General features: G+C 36.6%; 3 protein-coding genes and 1 pseudogene across 3 annotated transcripts; 2 read left to right on the forward strand and 2 right to left on the reverse strand.

The window, feature by feature from the left end:
- The first annotated feature begins 2,200 nt into the window (after positions 1-2,200).
- On the forward strand, positions 2,201-3,951 carry LOC149391213 (plant UBX domain-containing protein 7-like). The gene is made up of 5 exons (XM_089621386.1): positions 2,201-2,277; positions 2,389-2,457; positions 2,721-2,866; positions 3,295-3,397; positions 3,682-3,951. The coding sequence occupies exons 3-5, from the start codon at positions 2,822-2,824 to the stop codon at positions 3,795-3,797; spliced, it is 264 nt and encodes an 87-aa protein (XP_089477512.1). The 5' UTR covers positions 2,201-2,277; positions 2,389-2,457; positions 2,721-2,821; the 3' UTR covers positions 3,798-3,951.
- A 4,826-nt stretch (positions 3,952-8,777) lies between these two features.
- Positions 8,778-10,873, reverse strand: LOC149391214 (L-gulonolactone oxidase 3 pseudogene; annotated as a pseudogene).
- Positions 10,874-12,785: 1,912 nt separating this feature from the next.
- On the forward strand, positions 12,786-18,539 carry LOC149391215 (uncharacterized). The gene is made up of 11 exons (XM_089618944.1): positions 12,786-13,235; positions 13,335-13,456; positions 13,837-14,230; positions 14,355-14,461; positions 14,850-15,621; positions 15,739-16,197; positions 16,282-16,470; positions 16,598-16,825; positions 16,903-17,233; positions 17,308-17,506; positions 17,590-18,539. Exons 1-11 carry the CDS (start codon positions 13,050-13,052, stop codon positions 18,062-18,064), a joined length of 3,462 nt encoding a protein of 1,153 aa, XP_089475070.1. The 5' UTR covers positions 12,786-13,049; the 3' UTR covers positions 18,065-18,539.
- Positions 18,412-20,776, reverse strand: LOC149391216 (E3 ubiquitin-protein ligase RNF170-like protein). Its single transcript, XM_089618945.1, has 5 exons — positions 20,485-20,776; positions 19,563-19,765; positions 19,370-19,471; positions 18,957-19,008; positions 18,412-18,866 (listed from the first exon to the last, which is right to left on the reverse strand). Exons 1-5 carry the CDS (start codon positions 20,573-20,575, stop codon positions 18,745-18,747), a joined length of 570 nt encoding a protein of 189 aa, XP_089475071.1. The 5' UTR covers positions 20,576-20,776; the 3' UTR covers positions 18,412-18,744.
- Positions 20,777-21,268: the final 492 nt, after the last annotated feature.

A 21,268-nucleotide genomic window follows, 5' to 3' on the forward strand; every position in this document is an offset into this window, starting at 1 on the left:
AAATAAGAAAATAAACGAATTAAAACATGACCTTAAGTGGATAGATAAAATATAATAACAGAAAATTAGGAAAATAGCCAACTTAAACGTTTGACATTGCTAAATAGTCGATGTTTGGCAAATTTTGGGTAAATAACCACTTTCAGATGTAAATCTTAGGTAAAACGTCTGAAACATTGGCTATTTACCTAAGATTTACGTCTGAACGTGACTATTTACCTAAAATTTATCAAACATTGGCTATTTAGCAATGTCAAACGTTTAAATTGGCTATTTTCCTAATAGACCCATATAATAAAGTTAAAATCATGTTGTTTTTCTCATATTTTTATTATTAAATGTGTTGGTGGCTTTTTTTTCGGTAAATCTGTCTTGGCAATATGTCTTGCAACATGCTCCGTAATATTTTTAGACATCTTCGACGCTGTATATGCATAATCACGCAATATCACTATTTTTAGGAAGTTTCCAGTTTCACCTAAATTGTCCGCACGTAAGATCATCTATGGATATTTTCTACACTTGAATGGGTAAGAAAACTTTATTTCGACATGTTGATCACTATAAAATAAATATTTTGCCCTCGATGGTCCTTGAAGCATATATTCATACATTTTGGGTTCTTAGACGTGCAAGACTTGCGGCTTGATAAACAATGTGTGTGCTATATGCTTGTAAACTCTATTTTGTTATTCCACAAATCAGTGAGTGATAGGGTTAATTGTTTGAGTTTCATATTTTGTGATTTGTATTCATGCTCGTTGTAATCGAAATAAACAAACACTTGGGGAGTATTTAAGTGAAAATAGTGGAAGGTCAGATGAAAGGGGAGCTCAGAGTTGTAATTCACATGTGGTAATAGAAAAATGACCTTGAAATGACAATCATTCTTATAAGACTATCGTGTAATATTGACTATTTCATATCGTGAATTTCTTTTTCAATTGGCAAACTTCAATGGAATATGTAACGTCACACCGAACTGAGTTAAGAATTGTTTGTGTTATTTATTTTACATAATGCTTTATATTATTTATATATGTCTCCAGAACAAATTGTCACATACATTACTTTTACATTGCGTGTGACATCTTGTCTCAGTTTGAATAGAATTTCAATTTTAATATGTTAAAATTAGGTATAAAAAGCAACTTCATTATAAATTTATATATTTTGAAAAAAAACACTAATAAATTTTCTCTAAGAAAACTAATTCTAGGATGTCGTTTTATCCGTTGTCTCTTTTGGCATGTTAAAACCACAAATAGTGATGCTCTTCAACCTAAGAAATGTTCGATGAATATTTTTTTTCTTCTTGTAAGTCTTCGTGACATACTCATTATGTACGACACCAAGGAAATATATTTTATATTTTTTTATATTTTTATTTATGTTTCATTAATCCAAATTTATATTTTGTTTTTTACCACCAGATTTTTGTTTTGTGTAGCTATATTTATTTAAATTAAAGAAAAATTACACAAAACAACCATTTGAAACTAATTGATTAGCAAAATAGTCAAAATTTTAAATTTTCAGCAAAATAATACGTTGTCAAATATTTTTTGACACCAAGATTAAATTCTTTACAATTATTATTAACAATTTATCACTTTCAAAAATAATAATTCTAAGATTAATTTGGTTTTAAAGCCTAATTCTTGTACATTTTGGCTATTTTTCTAATTTTAGGCAAAATTTGACCATTTTGTAAATCTTTAACTTTAAATCAGTTATTTAGCCAAATCATCTCGAATATATAAATTGAATCAAATAGGATTTACTTCAAATTGGACTGCTTGTTTTATGACAAAAACACGTATTTTGATAATATTACAATACACTTAAGTCATCGATTAGATTAGTGTTTTGTTTTGGAGCAGGTTTTCCGAATTATTATTTTTTTTTTTCAGAAGGGCTTCATGTTTGAAACAGGAATGAAATTTTATGAAGGGTACACTATAATTGATTTTACCCTTTTGTTGTTTCATATGGTAGAAGGAGAGAATTAAAGTATGTTTTCCTACTCTCAAAATATGTATAAATTAGTAATTTTACTTTAAAATATGTTGTGGATATTATACCTTACAAATATCCAACCATATTTTCATGGATGAAAAATGATGGAATCTAAATTGCATTGAATATGAATGTGTATTGCCTATCTTATGTAAACTAAACCAGATTGTATTTTTGCAGGCAAAAGGCGCCGCCTATTCTCAGGACAAATGGCTTCTCGTGAACTTGTAATCTACTACCGAGTTCAGTTCACATACGGTAACTTCATTTGGCTACTTTATTTTGTGATTTTAGCCGAAAACAATTCTTATGAAAACGTACAGTAGATTTATGACATTTTTATGTATTTATTTATTTATTTATTTGAAGCTTAATCGAGATACATGGGCGAACGAAGCTGTCTCTCAAACTATCGGTACTAATTTCATTTTCTGGCAGGTTTGTATCCTATTTACTCGAGTGTCGAGTTTTCCCATGTGTTAATTGCAACGGTTAATACAGATGTGTTATATTTTGTGTGAGAAATATGTTCAATATAATCGAATAACATGGCAGATATATATATATACACACACTGTTCTAACTTGTGGATCACATCTGATGCAAATTCAATAACAGTACGCTAACTCTGGTTTTGTTCAACATTTTATACTAATCTATTTAGTATCACATATTGTTTTGACATCAGTCTTTGAAATTAGGTTTATGATGATACAACTGAAGGCCGAAAACTCTGCACATACTACAAATTGAGCTCGATCCCTGTAGTGCTGGCTATTGATCCCATCACTGGTAAAAAAATATGCGGTCGTGGAATGGAATGGTTCAACCAGAACGCCTTCTAGAGGTAAATCATGATAATTTTATTTATTTTATTTTCTGTAACTCTAAAGGGATAGATACTCAAATTTTGTTGTGGTTACTATACTTATCATATATAGAAGAAACATAATAGATTAAAAATAGAAAAAGAAAGCTCCATCTAGAAAGAAGCAAAATACATACTACAGAAAACTTGACTAATCTCGAATGATATCAGTCAGGCTATCAGGAGTGAAAATACCTATACGCCTGAAAATAATTTCTTAAAGCTCTTCAGATTGAATTATTTATCGTTATATATACATCAGTCCGTTGTTTCCAAATCCCCAATCAAATGGCCTAGATTGTAACCCTAACTGAGCTTTGCTAGTTCAAGGATCTGCCCGGGGTCTTGGACTAAAGACATCAAACGTTCATGTGGTCATACATGTGATTTTTCATGTTTTCCTTTAGGATTTGTTGCATTATATGGAGAGTGGCCCAAGGGATCATCATGTGACTTTGTCACACAAACTTCCCCGAGAAAGTCCTTCAAGTCAGCCTCAAAAGACAAAAGGTTATTATTTATTTTTTTTAATTCCTTTAATTCAATTTTTTTTTTCTTCCTCTGTCCTATTAAGTCTTTTTATCGACGCAATGTGAATGTCAGAAGGTTATTTTTTTATTTTTTTTATTATTTATTTTGTTTATGTATGAAGAAGTTAATGCCTTCATACTAGAGGTTAACCTTATTGATATTTTTTTTTTGGGATTTAGATTAAGGTTAAATTGGGTTTAATCCGGACACCACGGTTGTGAAAAAGAAAATCACTGATTCTCATATATTAAACTGTTATACAGCTTCGGATGTCCCAGTAGTTGCAGAAAATAAGACAAGTGAAGAAGACGAGGAAATGTTGCGAGCGTTGGCAATGTCCGTAAAGGAAACTGGTGAAGAATCAAATGCCAAGGACTAAGTTGTAAATTGTGTGGAAAGGGATAAGAGAGAATGCCCGGAAGAACCCAACCCTTCTATGTAGGGTTGGAGATCGTCTTCCAGATGGCCGAAGGGTTCGGCGGAATTTCTTCCGAACTGATCCGATTCAGGTAAGAACTTAGTAAGAAATAGTAAATGTGAATACTTAAACTTTAGTTTCCTGAGTGATTAAATGTGAATAGGCTTATAGTTATACACATTTTAATATGAATTTAAAATGCGATCCATTTTTAGCTATATTGAAAATACCCAATCCAGCAATAACAAGAATATGATAATAATTGTAATCAAGTTAGACAAATTTCGACGACTTCAGCTACGGAGGTATAGTTTGCGTGATTTCAGATTGATATTAAAGGAATTTCTTCAAAGTCATTAAAATCAAGGATCGAAATACCGTCATCGATACTGCATCGAGACTCATATTTTGCTGGGCTGCTGGGAGATACTAATGGTTTACCGGGATATCCAGTGAGGGTATAAGGGAAAAATTTACCGATGAAATTATCATTGCCGACGTGATTTACCGATAAATACCGGATTTACCGAGGGGTATTCAATGAAGACATTATTATAAAAAAGAGCAAACCAGCAACGTAGCCTTTTTGAAACGTGGTATTTAAGATCTAGCTCACGTTTAGTATATTTTGTAATCTAGCCATTTACTGAAATTTACGATTATGAAATATCGAATATACCCTTGTGTGGTTTAAATGAGTGAAAATAAAACAGTAGCAAACGTTTGAGTCCTACTAATAAGAAAGTCAACAACATCATCAGGCTTAGTACACGCTTGGATTCAAATTAGAATATTTAAAAGGAAAATCATTAATGAATATAATATAAGAAACAAATTAAATATTGATTAAAATAAGTAACTTGTGAATCGTCAATAAATTTTCGTTAATTTTTATTTATGCATGTAATAAATAAACGAAAATAAACCAAAATAAATAGGCGAGATATTCAGCCGACTTTTAAACAAAGGATAAACATGTAAATTGTAAAATGACTAATAAAAACCACGTCATCAATTGTGACTATGTTTGAAACTTAGATGAAACGTTGGCTAGATTGCAATTTCTACGTTTCAAGTGGCTTAGTCTATATATTGCAACCAAGTTGCAGTAGTGAATGTCACTACTACAAATATGGGCATCAGGTGCGACAAAAGTCGCACCTGATGCCCACAAAGTCGCACCCGATAATACTATCAGGTGCGACTTTAGGTGCGACTAAGTCACACCTAATAGTCCGCAGCTAATACTATTGGGTGCGACATGTCGCACCCAATAGTATATACTATTAGGTGCGACACTATTGGGTGCGACTTATCGCACCTGAAGTCGGACCTATTTTTCCGTGGGAAATCAAGAATAAGGCGGGAATTTGACTTTTGGGTGCGACATGTCGCACCCAATAGTCTTCCCGCCAAAACACCAAACAGTGGTTTAGACGTCGCTTTTTAAAAAAGCGACGCCAAATCTTTTAAAAGAGCAGTTTTTTGGATGTCAGTTTATTTAAAAGTGACTTAATTTCTTATTTCGTTTTTGAAAAAAAAAAAAAATCAGCCAAGATTTAATCAAAACTTTTCCTTATAAATCTAGATTTCAGAAATTGATTTCACAAAAGAAGATAGAGTACATGCAACTTATGATAAATTAAAAAAATCACACGGGTCTATTTAAATCATGGATGAAATATTTTTCAAGTATTTTTGCCCAAATTGAATTATATTTCACAGCTCAACAAGTAAAATAGCGTTTTATGAGGATATCCCGTCAAGTCTTCCAGGGCTTGTGTTGTTTTCACAATGACTTCGATCAAAGAAATTTTTCTTTCGTTATCGATGTACTCCTGCTGGGTCTGTAGAAAGTGCAAGATGATTCAATCTTTTTGGCTAATCCCTTCTAAGAAACCACATGCCCAATCTCATGAGCTCAATCGTCAGTGTGGACAAAAGTCCCTCCATATACCTCGTCAAAGAAATATACTATTAGTAATTGTATGAGAAATTATAAAATACAATATGTCATGTACCAAACTCTTTAATTCAGAAAAAACGTGATCATGTAAGTCTGGGACTTCAGAAAAAATCAGAATAAACTCAATGTTTCTTTACTCATCGGTCTCACAAGAATCGACCGCTCGACAAACATAAACAAGTCAAAAGAATTCCCGACAGCCTGACTCACTAGCGCTTAAGCCATCATAACTCGAGCTACAAAACTTGAAATTGATTGATTCTAGCGGAAAATGAAAGTAGACTCATGTAGCTTTCTAACGAGATATTACAAGCATATATACGACAAGAATAGCTATCTCAAAAACAGCTCGTAATTCACTGTTACAATTCTGGAAATCCCGTTTTACTGCTGCGAAACACAAACTTTGGAAATTCATAACTCATTCAATACTCAATGGATTTACATGTTCTTGATCATTTTAGAAAGCTCATACAGTTTTTCTTTTTAAAAAATTCGGCCAAATTCAAACCACAACCAAGAAATCCGAAACCAATCACCAATTTCAAGTCCTCAACATCAATAATCCGGTCCAAAGATCAACTAAGCATACTAAACCATTAACCTAAGCATACTAAACCATTTAATTTCAATTACATACAATTACAATTAAGCATACAAACCACTTAAGCATACTAAAGTTTTTTTTTCTTAACCTAAGCATACTAAACCATTAACCTAAGCATACAATTACAATCAAAATCCCCAAATCAAAATTCTCAGCCACACGAGCAACGAGCCCGACCAAATATCTAAAACCAACCCATGAGCGTTCAACAGAGGTGACGAGAAATCATACCTCTTTCGGTTCTCAGCTCGTCTTCGGAGACGGAGCACGGCTCGTTGCAGGTGTCGGGGCTCGGGAATGAGGCTCGGAGGCTCGTCGAGCCACGTAGAGCTCAGGTCGAGGCCTCGCGCAGTGCTCGCGTCAGGGGCGCACGCTGAGGTGGCGCGGGGCGGGGAGAACCAGGCTAGAGAGAGAGAAAGGGAGCGGTGGCGGTGGCTGGTCGCACGAACCAGCGGAGGCGCGCGCACGCGCGGTGTCCAGCGCTCGGCACAGGAGAGAGAGAAGAAGACCGGTTTGAGGACGAGCAGCGCGCGGACTTGGACGTCGGAGAAGGCTCGAAAAACTCGGACGAGCACCGTGGTGGCTCGGAGAAGAGAGAGGGAGGGATGGTGGTGGCTTGGAGAAGAGAGAGGGAGTGAGATATTTTGTGGTGGCTCGCAGAGGGAAGGAGAGAGGGAGGGAGAGTCGGAGTTTGAGAGAGAGAAAGAGGCTGGAGAAGTGAAGAAGACGAAGCTGAGTTTATAAACTAACCCTAGTAAGTCGCACCTGATAGTAAAAAAAAACACTTAAAAATTAATTCCACGTCAGACAAATAAAAAAAATGAGGGGGAGAAGTTGAGCGCCGAATTTTTTTTGGACTTTCAGGTGCGACTTGTCGCACCTGAAAGTTTTCAAAACTATTGGGTGCGACTAGTTGCACCCAATACCACTTAAAATCAGCGAAATTTTTTTTTTTTCTGGAGCCCTTTGGGTGCGACAAGTCGCACCTGATGCCCAATTAGGTGCGACTTTTAGGTGCGACAAGTCGCACCTAATGCCCCTCCGCACCAGAAAGGTTTATTTGTAGTAGTGTGTGTAATCAATTATCTAATTATTAGGAGCATCTCTATATATCTTTATCAGAGCCACCTTGGGGACTATGAACCCGGTAACCGAAGCTCCCACGAATCTGAATAATAAAACGAAACCTCTATTTTCTCTTATTCATTCGATTCGTCAATCTCGGCATCACACCACCAGATGAGCCGAGACTACACTTTTCTTGTTACTAGAATTATATTCTACTCGATGTTATGAGCGTCCATTGATATAGTCACTTCATGAGCTCAATCCTTCAAGTTCAACTCGTATAGAGATAGATCAATTATTCCATTTAAAAGACCGGTGAAATTTTAAACTATTTAAAACCGGATCGTTGGTCTAAAAACTAGTGGTACGATCCGGTTTACGGTTTCAACTGTTTTTCTGTGCCATCCTACCATTTTCTATATTGATTTAATTATAAACAATAGTTGCGAATTCATATATTGAATTCGTCATTTAAACTTGGAATTCTTAAATAGTATTTGAGATGTAACATGAATGCAATTTGAATTGAAATATCGTTTGAAACTTGAAATAATTTAGATAAGCTAGTTTAATCCTATACTTTGTTCATTTGGGTGGATTGATTTCATTTGAGAACTATCTTCTAGTGGTTAAACACCATAAAATTATTTTGGGAGATTGAGTGTTGTCAATAATTGTATTAACGGATTCTTTTTGTCAATTGCTCTCCAAATATAGATGATAGCTGCCTATGTCCCGCTGCCGAACTCCAACCCCGTATAAATTTTCACGTGGTGATTAGGGCGCCGATGTACGACATATTGTTGAGACCGTTGAGGCAGATAAGAACAGTTTGAGGGTGTGGAGTGTTGTTGGCTAGGGATTAAGAAGAAGATAAATAATATATTTGAAAAAAAAGTAGAAGAAAGTGGACGAAAGTATTAGAGAGAGAGAGAGAGAGAGAGAGAGAGAGAATTAAAATTAGAATCAATAAGTTGGTGTTTAATGAGTGATATGATCCTTAAGTTTAGGAATTTTTAATATCAATTAAGATTTTTTTTATTTAGAAATTAAATATGATTGTTTAAACAATAAAGGTATTTTTGGCAGAAAATAATTATCACATCAGTCTAAAGACTATTTAAAAAAAATTGAAACATTGACTAAAAATAAAATTGAAATATTTCATGTAGTTTAGGTTATTATATATATATATATATACCAATCAGCCCATCAATATTAGTATAATAGCTCAAGTTTGAATAAATTAAGGGAATAGCCCATTTAATAATTGACTACTCAAATTACCCTCGCACTAAATTTACTCGTCCGGTCCTTGTCCAAGAGAGAGTATAGCAGCGTCAAAGAGATTCTGAGAAGAAGGACTGTTGTCCAACCAAACCACCTTCGCAAATACCTCCGATGCCGGCGCCGGAACCACTAGACTGAGCCCGACGACGTGGTCGTGGACAGACCCGCCACGTCCCCACCAAGAGCTCTCGTGGGCCCCACTCCCGATCATCCCGCCGACGCTCAGGCCCTCCCAGTAAGGAGCGGCAACGAGGCTGAGGCCAGCCTCGTCGGCCTTGTCGAGCACCGCCCTCAACCCCGCGCCGGACTCCGCCGTGGCCGTCATCTCTGCCGCATCGACCTCGACCGTGCCGTAATCCCGCGTGCTGATCGCCACGCCGCACTCGGCCCCGGGGCACATTGTTTTGGGAACGCTGTGGATGAATCCCGACGCGGCCTTGGCTTTCAGTCCGAGCCTCGCGGCCCGCGCCACCGCGGCCACGAGCTGCTCCTCCGTCCGAGGGTAGGTCACCTCCGCCGCGCAGCACTGGGTGCGGTCCGATCCCCATTGGCCGTACGCGTTGGAGAGTGTGCTGCTTGGCGGCGCAGGGAAGGTACGGATCTCGACGGCGACGACGGCTCAGATTGACTCGAAAATCGGCGGGGGAGAGGAATCGGCGGCGGAGAGGAAATCGGCGGCGATGGAGGGGATTGAGGAAATGCACTTTGTAAATTCGCGAATCGGTTAATTTAATTAACAATTACTTAGCAAAATAGCAAAATCAAACCTTTAAAATTGCTAAATAGCCAAGGTTTTGTAAATACTAAGTAAATAACCAGATATCATTTAAGACACTTCTAAAATTACCAAAACGCCCAGATTTTCCCGCCCACAACACACGGTTGACTTAAAAAAAACAATTAAATAGGTAACGTGATTCCGAGAATCGAGGAAGTAATAACTGCATTTAAAACCGATCATCTCCCCCACCGATATTTTACTCTGCCATTAATAAAAAAAAATCGCTCCCAAAAATATTTTCATAAACCAGCTCCTCTCTCCGAAGAACTGCAATTATTTTGGCGACTTCCGACGAACTGCAACTATTTTTCAGACCAGCTCCTCTCTCCGGCTGTAACAGGTATGCATGTGTGATTTTTTTTCGATTGGAACTCTTATTTACTAATGTTCAACCTCGATTTACATATTAAAATATGGAAAAAAATGTTTTTTTTAATCGATTATGAAAAAATATGGTATTGCTTATTCCTCTCCCTATGTGTAATGAATCCGTGGATTATTGTTCATTAATTCAAAATTTACACAAAACCCTATTCATCACAATGAAATTTGGGGGATCCGACTATTGTGATTTAAATACAAAATGCATGTGTCATTAAGTGATTTAAATGTTTATTGTAAATCCTTTTGAATGTTTAAATGTTGTTGGAACGGGTTTGATGTATAAATCTTGATGTGTTATATCTAGATCTTGATGCGTAGTGAAATGAAATCATGTTTCAGTGTGTTAGTGTATGGGTAATACTATTGTGAATGCGTTTGAAGATTTTGGGTGTTTGGATATTAGAAGAAAATAGGAGTCGACATATTCTGCAGTAAATTTGAGTAAATATCGGACACTCTAAGGTTTTTTTGACCAAATCTTTATTTACACATATTTACTGCAGAATATGTCAATCTTTCAAAGTTGCCGAAATACATTAAAAAGTTGTGACGAAGATATTTCCATGTATTTACTGCTGAATATGTCAAGTTATGAATTTGTTATATCTAATGAAATTAGAATATTAACGTGTATTTACTGCAAACAGGGTTAATATGACTCAACCACGACGGCGAGAACAAAAATAACTTCCGTAAGAAATAAGACGCTCACAATAACGCCGTCTACCAAAAACAGTTTGTAAATCATGTTGATTACATTCTGTATTTACACCACCTGACAATGGATTATGGTTTTCCAGCCATTGACGTGCAAGAAGCTTAACTGCAGCATAACAGTGGTAGTAAATATACGTAAATACAATATTAATTTTATGAAAACTTGTGCGAAAATAGCCTAAAATTTCAAAAAAAAAAGAAGCATATAGACCTGATTCATTCATGTGCGCTGGAATTTTTTTTTTAATATTAAACAAGACAAGATAAATTAAGCAGTAAATATAAGAAAATAATATATAATAGGAAACAAATAAATTGCAACTGCCATGTCCAAAATAGTTCCTACATAAAGGGAATCATTAATAGACTAAATCCTGTTCACACTTATATAAGGAAATAAATTTCAAAAAATTTCGGGAAGTTATATAATCCGAAATTTGAAATAAAATTCAAAATTCAAACGGAACAAGGGCAATTTTCGGATATGAAAAAATATATAATTGGGCCACGTCATCCGAGTGGCTATTTACTTAGTATTTACAAAACCTTGGCTATTTAGCAATTTTAAAGGTTTGAGTTGGCTATTTTGCTAAATTACCCTTTAATTAACCTACTGGAGTGAGTTAGGTTAATTAATTAACTGATTCGTGAATGATTTGAAATTTACAAAAATCATAACTTAAGTCAATTGATATTCAAAGCATTCAATTAATTAACCTAATTCCAAATTCAGAGGAATCGGCGGCGGAGAGGAAATCGGCGGCGATGGAGGGGATTGAGGATAAGCACTTTGTAAATTCGTGAATCGGTTAATTTAATTAACCTAATGAAGTGAATTAGGTTAATTAATTAACTGATTCGTGAATGATTTGAAATTCACAAAAAATTTACAAAAATCATAACTTAAGTCAATTGATATTCAAAGCATTCAATTAATTAACCTAATTCCGAATTCAATCATTTAGTAAATTAACTTTACTCACAAAAAAATAAGAACTTAAAATAATATTCAACCAATAAGTTAATTAATTAACCTAACTCACTCCAGTAGGTTAATTAAATTAACCAATTCGCGAATTTGCCAAGGGCATTATGGTCTGAGCCGAAAATATGGGCTATTTGCTTAATAAAATGAAACTTGGGCTATTCCCCCAATAAGAATGACAAAATTGGCTAGTTACAACAAATTTCACACACATATATTATATATATATATATATATATATATATATCTTTTTAATATAAAATTTTACGTGGGTAGAAAAAAGTTATAGAACGTAGTATGACTTTTATGATCATAAATTTCATGCTTCTTTAGAAAATTTGATGTATATGAAAATATATTGGCAAGAGGAATTCTTATACAAAAAATTTAATGAACTCTTTGTATGATATATTTGAAAAAATTACACTTGTGCTTAAAGTTAATAAACTTATTCAATGATTATCGAAATAAATATATAAATGTGGTAATTAGTTTGATCTAGTGGTAATCTCACACATACATCGACGAAGAGGTCTTGAGTTTGAATTCCAGTGTTGTAAAAATGCATTCACATTTATAGGTGTATGATTTATCATCTTTCAGCTTAATACTTCAGTACTAAATCATATAATTTTAGACAATAATGACACATGCACTTGCACTGATATAATATATTATGTAATCTTGACCAACATTGTCACTTCTCGAAAAAGAAAAAAAAAGTATATAAGTAATTTCATGCACACAACTCACTGAAAGAACAAGGAATAGTACTTAAAAATAGCGAAACAATTAAAGAAAAAGTATTATTTGAAGTGCAATGTTTTCAAAATAAAAGTTGTTTTACAACTTTAAAAGAAAAAACTGTTTATCAAACCGTATAAAGTTATTTGGGATTATTTTCAGAATTCTAAACGGTAAACAAAATTAATCTATATATGTAAATTAACTGTTTACGACCTGTAAAGCACTAATTTTGCTTGTAGTAAAAGTTATATATTCGTGATTAATCTATAAAAAGCACTATCACATCTATTTCAATAAAATGGTCGTATTCAGGTCCATCAGATTGAACAAGCCCAAAGCAATAAATGGGTTTGAATAAAAAAGCTAAACCCGAGAGGCCCATTTGGCAGCTTAAACTTCCACGACTGGAAAACAACGCGACCAGAGCAACCGAAGCTGCTGGCAGTTATTTTTTGTTTCAATGACACCCAACAAGATATTCAAACTTCAAAGAACCTTCTAGAAATGCTTATTCTACATTCTTCTCAATATTATCGGTTCAAATTAATAAAGAATTTTATTTTTAGTACACCGCACAACGAGCCTCACTAAGATCATAAACTGAAATTCGGAACAGAAGCTTGGGAAGTCCATTGATCGCATAGATCTGATTCAAATCGAGCGAAGAAATGGCGGATTCGGAGGCACTGAATTTAGTCGCCGGAGACGGCGGAGCTGAAACGCCGTCGTCGTCGGCGTCTTCTCTGAGGCTTCCTCGGAGACTGAGACGCCGCGTTGGGGCGACGCCGCAGAAATCGCCCATAACCGCCGAGCACATCGAGGCCAAGCTCGAACAAGCTCATCTTCGCCGGAAGGTAGGTCATTTGTTTCGGACAGGCTGTGTTGTGTCGAGAATCGAATTTCTTTAAACTGAATTGGTTTTCTGCGTTCGAATTTCGGAAATCGTTTTGCAGAGGCTGTACGAGCTGCTCTCGAGTAGAGCGCGAACTAGGGAGAGAGCTTCGTCGTTGCCGGCGAAGGAGGAAGAGCTGAATAAGCGACTTGAGGCGAAACTCAACGCCGCAGAGCAGAAGAGGTAAGCAATGCGTTCTCGTGTGCCTGAACTTTTTTTATTTTTTTTTTTATTTTTTTATGTGAATGAAATGGCCAAACATGAAATATTTGGTATTTTATGATACGTATTTGAAGTACAACTATTAGTTTGTATGCCTCCATGTCTAGGCTAGGTGAGATTGAAAAACTGCTTGAAAATATACTTTAGCTGTATAACTCTTTCAGCTTTATTTTCGTAGTTTAAAAGGCTGCTATGAGAGAAAATCAATAGCTTTATTGGTGAAAAAAAAAGTGTCCCAACCAATTCATATTACAAGAAGCCCTTGATTTGATATTTTGTTCAGTGACTAGATGTCACATGGTATTTTCATTAACCTATAAGTGCTCATACGGAAACATCAGGTCAAGTATCCTTGAAAGGGCGCAGACACGTCTGGCCAAGTTAGACGAGTTGCGAAAAGCTGCCAAAGCTGACTTGGAAACACGTTTCGAGAGGGAACGTGATGAGCTAAGTGCAAAGGTCCAGTCACGTGCTAAGCAAGCAGAAGAAAATAGGTCCCGGTTTCTCAAAGCTTGCTCGCAGCGGAGTTCAGCGAGGAGAGACCGAATCACCCAGCTAATAACACAAAAGACAATCAAGGAGAGAAAATATAGAGATCGTGTACGCGCTTCTATATGTCAAAAACGTGCCGCGGCTGTGAGAAAAAGATCGAGGTTCTTGGAGGAAGAGAAAGCAAAGGCATGTGCCATGATATTGAGAGTGCGCCAGGCAGTCAACTCTGCAAGCAGCGAACAGGTAATGGATAGATAGATTTTTTTATATAATAATTATGAAAGAATAAATGGGATTATGAAGTACATAGTTCATTGCATAACTTCTGTTTCCCCTTTGGTTACATCTTATTTTTTTTGAATTTTAGGCTGAGAAGGAAAAAGTAGAGATCATAAAGCCGCAGTCCACTTTACCCCTATCAGATCAGTCAAACTTAAGAAAGGTTCAAGAGCAGGCCGTTTCAAAGATAATAAGGTGCACATGTAATTATTTAGGGTCAAACACTGCTTTTCCTTGGATCACTTATGTGTTGGATAACTCGATAGTGTGTAGCTTTCTGAACTTATACACTTATTACAGTGGGATCCAGTTATTCGTCACACCTGTAATATTAACTGACTAGCTGATAACGATAAGTATTATTAAAAAATAAAAGAAATATTATAAAGAAAGTGATATGCTAAAGACCCAAAAAAAAGGAATGGACTAATTTTGCACTGCATGGCTTAAGAAATGAAGAACTCAAAATAAATAAAGTGCCTACGCCATTGGGACTTCAGTGCATATCCGATGGAAAACCATAGGTTTCAGTTTCTGTTAAACATCTATACTAGATATTTATTCATTTCCTTTGCATTTCCAGATGTTGGAGACGGTTTGTCCAACTGCGAAGAACTACTTTTGCTTTAGCATATGCTTTCGAGTCCCTAGGAATCAGTGAAGAATCTGTTAAATCAATGTCATTTGAGCAGCTTGCTTTTAAGATTGAGTTGCCCACAACAATTCAAACTACAAAAGCATTAGTTAACCGTTTAGAGAGCTGGCATATGAACTCGCTGAAGGCTAATGGAAATTTGTCTAGTCTGGAGAACATTGATAAACTTCTTAGGCGTGTTGCTTCGCCGATCAGAAAAGGAACTCCAAATCCCAATACAAAGAAGAAGGTGTCTAGGGATTTTCTTTCTAGTGAGGAAGCTCCTCTAAGTCTGTTTACGGGTCCAAGGTACCCTGTAAGAATATTGCTCTGCAGCTATGTGATCTTGGGATATCCAGATGCAATATTTAATAGAAGAGCAGAGTGTGAGAATTCCCTGGCCATGTCTGCGGGTAATTTTGTTCGAGAATTTGAGCTGTTGCTGAAGACTATAAAAGATGGCCCTCTTCAAGTGGCCCAGAAAGAAACAGATCCCTCGAATTCAAGTAGAATTTCGTTCAGATCCCAGATAGTTATCTTTGACAAAGCGTGGTGTTCATACTTGTCGGGCTTTGTAGCTTGGAAAGATAATGATTCCAAGTTCTTAGAGGATGAGCTGGTGAGAGCAGCTTGCGAACTAGAGATTTCCTTGAGAAAAAGTTATAGAAGGGCTCCACATGGAGATAGTGCTGATCCTGAGCATGATAGTTTCAGCAAGCAGGTACGGAAATTACACTTCCATTTGTTGTCTGGTTTTTATATTTTCTTTATTTTTATGGGTAACGCTTGCAAATTATGGGCTATTGATTGTAAACATGATTTATATTATTGATGGCAGGTTTCAGAAAATCACAAACTACTGAGAGAAAAACTGAAGCAGCTAAGTGGTAATGCAGGAGTTGAGCGAATGGAAGCTGCTCTCTCTGAAATCCGTTCCCGATACGTTGATTTCAACAACACTTCATTAGAATCCTCAGATTCACCAATATCATCTTTGCGTCAGCCTGCTCTATCAAATGACTCTTCTGGTTTGCAATCTGCAGAAACAAGTGAACTTAAAGAGAGTCTTAACAATTCAATCCAAAAGAGTCTTGCTTTAGATGAAAACGATAAACCTCATCTTGACAAGCAAGTAGATTCCACTTCATCATCTGAAACTACTGTGAATGATCGCTTGAACTCCATTGTTTCTGTGATTGCTGAGAACGAACTTCTTGTGAACGAAATTCTTCATAAGCATCAGCATGGTTCCTCTGATAGTGTTGCTGTCGGCAATGACGGTCAAACCATTCTTGAGGTTGGTACCGACTTCCCTTCTATTTAGTATGACATGTCCACTTGGGTCCATACACAACAAATATCATAGTACTTTCCATTGCAGGCAAAATTTAGAGAGACGTTGGAAAAAGCGTTTTGGGATGGCGTCATGGAATCTCTAAAAGAAAATGATCCCGACTTTGGCTGGATTCTCAAACTTGTTGGAGAAGTCAGAGATGAACTATGTGACATATCTCCTCAGGCTTGGAAACAAGAAATTACTGATACTATTGATGTTGGTATTCTTTCACAGGTAACAATGAATAAATAGCATCGTCTATTGGCCATTCCCAGGCGGTCGAGTAACATTTCCCTTTGGTTTAATATAATCTACTGAAAAAAATTTAGTTTTCTTTTTTCTTTTTTCCTATCGATGCAAGGCACTCGCATCAGGACATTTAGATATGGCTTATTTTGGGAAGATCCTAGAGTTTGCATTAGTTACTCTGCGGAAACTTTCTGCACCTGCAAATGACGATGATATAATGACTAGTCACAATAAGTTTTTGAAAGAGCTGGGAGAGATTCTTCAAGCTGAAGATGAATCAAAAGCTTCGCATGCCCTTGCAATAACTAAGGGTCTGCGCTTTGTTCTGGAACAGATTCAGGTGGTTCTCTATTGGTAGAATTTCTCATTTCTAAAGCATTACATTTGATTATACTTGACCCCGTATTCTCTAAACAGAAACTTAAGGCGGAAATCAGCAAAGCTCGTCTTAGAATGATAGAACCACTGATTAAGGGAAACGCAGGGTTAGAGTACTTGAGAAATGCTTTCTCAAATAGGCATGGATCTCCCACTAATGCTCCAACTTCCCTTCCAATTACGAGGGAATGGCTTTCGACAGTGAAGGCAGTGGCAGAGGAGGAGTGGCACGACCACGTAAATTCGCTCTCTTCTGTGACAAGCGATGAACTTTCCTCGGAGGCTCTACCCATCACTCTCCGCACTGGAGGCAGCTTCTTAGTCGGTGGCAAAACTAGCTCACGGACATCCTTTGCGACCAGCACAGCTGGTAATTGACTCGTGAAGGGTAAAAAGTTGTGTGAACAAGAAAACAAAGCTGAATTCTTGAATGTGGTTGTGCAGATTTGTTGAAACCTAGTGAGAGACTACCAGAGTGCGGAGGAGAGGGAATAGATTTGTTGATTAGGCTTGGGTTGCTAAAGCTAGTTAGTGAAGTAGTTGGGCTGAACTTGGAAGTCCTTCCCGAGACTCTTGAACTCAATCTCGCAAGGTTAAGAGGTGTCCAGCATCAGCTTCAGAAGATTATTGTCGTTTCTACATGGTAAGCTTATAGCATATTCACCATTTATGAAACTACCTCTTTATGCAATGCGATTGAGCTTATTAAGTTTTAATGCTCTCCAGTTTGTTGATCCTTCGTCAAATGCTCGTAAGCGAGAACTTGATAACGAGTCCACAAGAAATGGATGAAAGAACATCAGGATGCGCAAAGCGCCTCTCTGTCCTAGTCGACACAGTTGAAGATGCCGGATTATCAGAAATCATTGAAACGATTATAAGCTCCGTAGAGGATGAGAAGTGCGTGGAAAAACTGCGCGAAAAGAAGCAAATATTGGCGAACATGATGGGAAAAAGCCTGCAAGCCAATGACCCCGTCTTCAAAAGGGTTTCTCACACGGTGTATTTGGCCGCGAGAGGAGTCGTTTTCGGTGGAAACGGAGTCAGAGGAAGAGAACTTGCCGAGACATCTCTGCGGCGGATCGGGGCAGCTCTTCTTGCTCATGATTTGGTTAAGGCAGTGGAAGTACTGATTGTGGCGGCCACAGTGACGTGTAATGTTCATACACCCTGGTACCAGGAACTCATCAGCAGTGTCTGATTCATTCACTGTGTAAATATTCATTGATATTTATTGTGGCGTGATTTTGTGTAGTATATGTGTATATATGATGAGACTACAATGTTGTTGATTTGTTTAAGGTTTACAATGTACTTCTGTTCTGTTCTGTATGATATAAGTGATTTTGTGTAGTATACGCGTATATATATAATGAGACTACAATGTCCATTTGTTGAAGTTTTACAATGTACTTCTGTTATGTTTATTAAACAAAAAATTAGGAAAATAACCTGCTTAAATGTTTGACATTGCTAAATAGCAAACGTTTGATAAATCTTGAGTAAATATATGAAAGTGGTTATTTATCTAAAATTTACGTCCGTAAATACACAAAAAATGATTATTTATCTAAGATTTATCAAACGATGACTATTTAGCAATATCAAACGTTTAAACCGAGTACAATAACACTCCATTGAAAGGAAATTGGATTGTGAAAAAAAAATTTAAAGAACATCCAGCAGAGGTAAACAATCTCTTGGAACTATGTCGGCAATATCCCGAGAGCTATTTACAAAGAGTTCTCTTCGTACTCTTTAAAGCAGAACCAGTGGAGAAGAAGTTCTTTCTAAAAGAAAGATGAGTCTAACAAGATATTTTTACAGCGGTTCTCGACCTAGCGCTTGATGTTCCAATAATCTTCTTTAAATCTGTCGCGGTCATTGGGATGCTCGACCCCCGTGAAGTCGATGGAGGAAAGAACGATAAACGGTAGCGATATGAAAGAAGAATATCAGCAGAACGAGAAGATCATCCAGAAGTCCGAATATACCCAACACTCCTGCAGAAACACGCCCGAAAAAAAAACTAGGTTTCAATTATAAACATCTTTGATAGCTAAATTCGCACATGTAAAGAAAGCTCTTCGTACCTTCAGGGATTAAGTCAACTGGACTGATCACGTATATAGCGCTTAGAACCATCTGTATATATTCATTAAAGAGGACAACGATCCATCAAAGATAGGACACGAAGAGGTTAAAAATAACCGAATTAAGAGGACAACTTGAACTATGGTTTTTATATGTATGCATTCTTGGCTTGGGAGCTCTAAGCTTTTGCATAAGGCTACCAAAGTATTACTCTAGTTTGAGGCAAATACTTGCTAAACTGGCTGAGACTATAATACAAAAACCGTCATTACTAGATTCAGGTTCAACATACAATGGATCATCTGATATCTATTAGAGTAATATTTGAACAAAAATCAAAGTGCCTATAATATTATTAGCCAGCTCCACGGTACAAAACCAAGGAGACTAAATATTCGAGTAATTCACTTACCGTGATATATATGCGAGCCCTAATGACAAGAGGGAGAGATCTCTGGGGATCCATTAGCTCTCGCATCAACCTGCGTAGAAGGAACGGCAGATCTGCAACTCTCTGCATAAAGGTAAACACTCTCTCTTGTTAAACGATAAAAAGAGAACGCAACAGAATTTTCACGGCAGGCAATAAAGTGAAGATCAATTACCTGGAAAATCCCGCGATCAGTCGCGGCAAAAGTGCGATTGTATCTTTCGACCTTCGAAAGAACCCCGGAGACGTCATCGTCGCTGCGCCTCTGTCTCACTGAAGCCGCGCTCGGAACGAGCAAAGTGATTTCTCGACGACATAGAGGGCATCTACACGGGCGAAGCTGTGACCCGTGATCCCAAACGAGCATTATACAGCTTCCTGAAGAAAGAACGCATTGTGAGACACTCAGACTAATACATTTCCGTCGCTTATTTCGTCTCCATGTGTGGTTTAACGTTTCATCAACACAGTGTCAAGGACTAAAGATTATTTAGTGGGCTGGAAATATAATATACGGAAGATACCATCTTGAATCAGCTTAATTTTACACAATAGTGTTGCGATGCCTGTTTGATTCTCCTCATAAGGATATCTATCAATTAAAAGAGCAAAAGATTCTCTGAACCTACGAATCAAAGATGACTACGGTTCTTTTTTGTTGTTGTTGTCGTCGTTTTGTCTCTTTCTTTCTCTCTATTTATACAATCGATTGCGTGTCAATCACTATTTAGTTTGTTTTAAACTATCCTAACAACAAACACAGAACTTTATTCCTCTAAACCATAATTGGGCATTTTGGAGTGCTAGAGACTAGAGTTCAAAAAGAGAACCTTTCTTTATAAAAGAAGAGAAAATAAAGAAACACAGGAGATTCAACCCTAGAGCCCAAATTCCGTCGAAATAAGATTCGTGCCTTATTCAAGAATCCACAGATATGGCAAAGATAGTATGATTTAATCAGAGGAGAAACGTAATGGAGCTAGACTACAACAACTTCAAGTTACACAGAATTCGAAAACAGAAGGGTTTATGGCAAACTCAGACCAGATAGTCAAGAATGAGATCATAACAAAGAAGAAAGAGTAAGAGTGAGAGACCGCAAAACCAGTGAGAGCAGTTGGACTGGCAAGGAACGCTGAAATGGCCATGGCAGATTGAACAGCAATCGTTTTGCGGAGGACCGTCCATGTCCGATCGCTCGATCCACCTCTTCTCTCTCTCTTCTCTCTCTCTCTCTCTCTCTGATTCGCCTTTGTCTTTTGTTAGAAGAAAAAAAACAAAGTTTCTTTTATTTACTTGTTAAGAAAATTGTAGCATACCCGAAGCTTCAAAGAAACATCTTATGGTCTATTTATTTATTTTATAAATTACACACGTCGCAGTATCTTCTTCCTTTTCTCCTTTTATTTCTTAACTCTTTTAGACTACATCAATATAGAGATTAGATTATTTACGATTGTAATTCCATGTGAAATGTAACTTTCAATTAATCAATTTGTCTATTCAAATATGGTTTTTCATAAATTAAAAAAACTAAAAAATAATTATAGTGATTGCTTTACTAACTTTAGTAAAACAAATGGCGGGGTTTTCTGCTAGTTGGGTCTCTTCTCAATTGATGACCTTCGTAAGGATGGTTTATGACATTACCCCTTACCTAATCAATATTTTAGAGCTGACTTTACCAACAAAAATAAAAATTAATACATCACTCCACCTCAACATTTTCTCTACTTCTCCGAGTTTAAAAAAAAAAAAACCAAAGCTGTAAAATTATTTCTCTCTTTTTTTTTTTTTTTTTTAACTTAGTTTACAAAATTGATCTAAGAGCATCTTTAATGGTTTATTGCTTAAGAATTGTAGGGATTTGCTTGCAAATAT

The sequence above is a fragment of the Urtica dioica genome, chromosome 7 (assembly GCF_054948205.1).
Source record: "Urtica dioica subsp. dioica isolate 48M chromosome 7, U.dioica_male_clone48M_v1_H2, whole genome shotgun sequence".
NCBI lineage: Eukaryota > Viridiplantae > Streptophyta > Magnoliopsida > Rosales > Urticaceae > Urtica > Urtica dioica.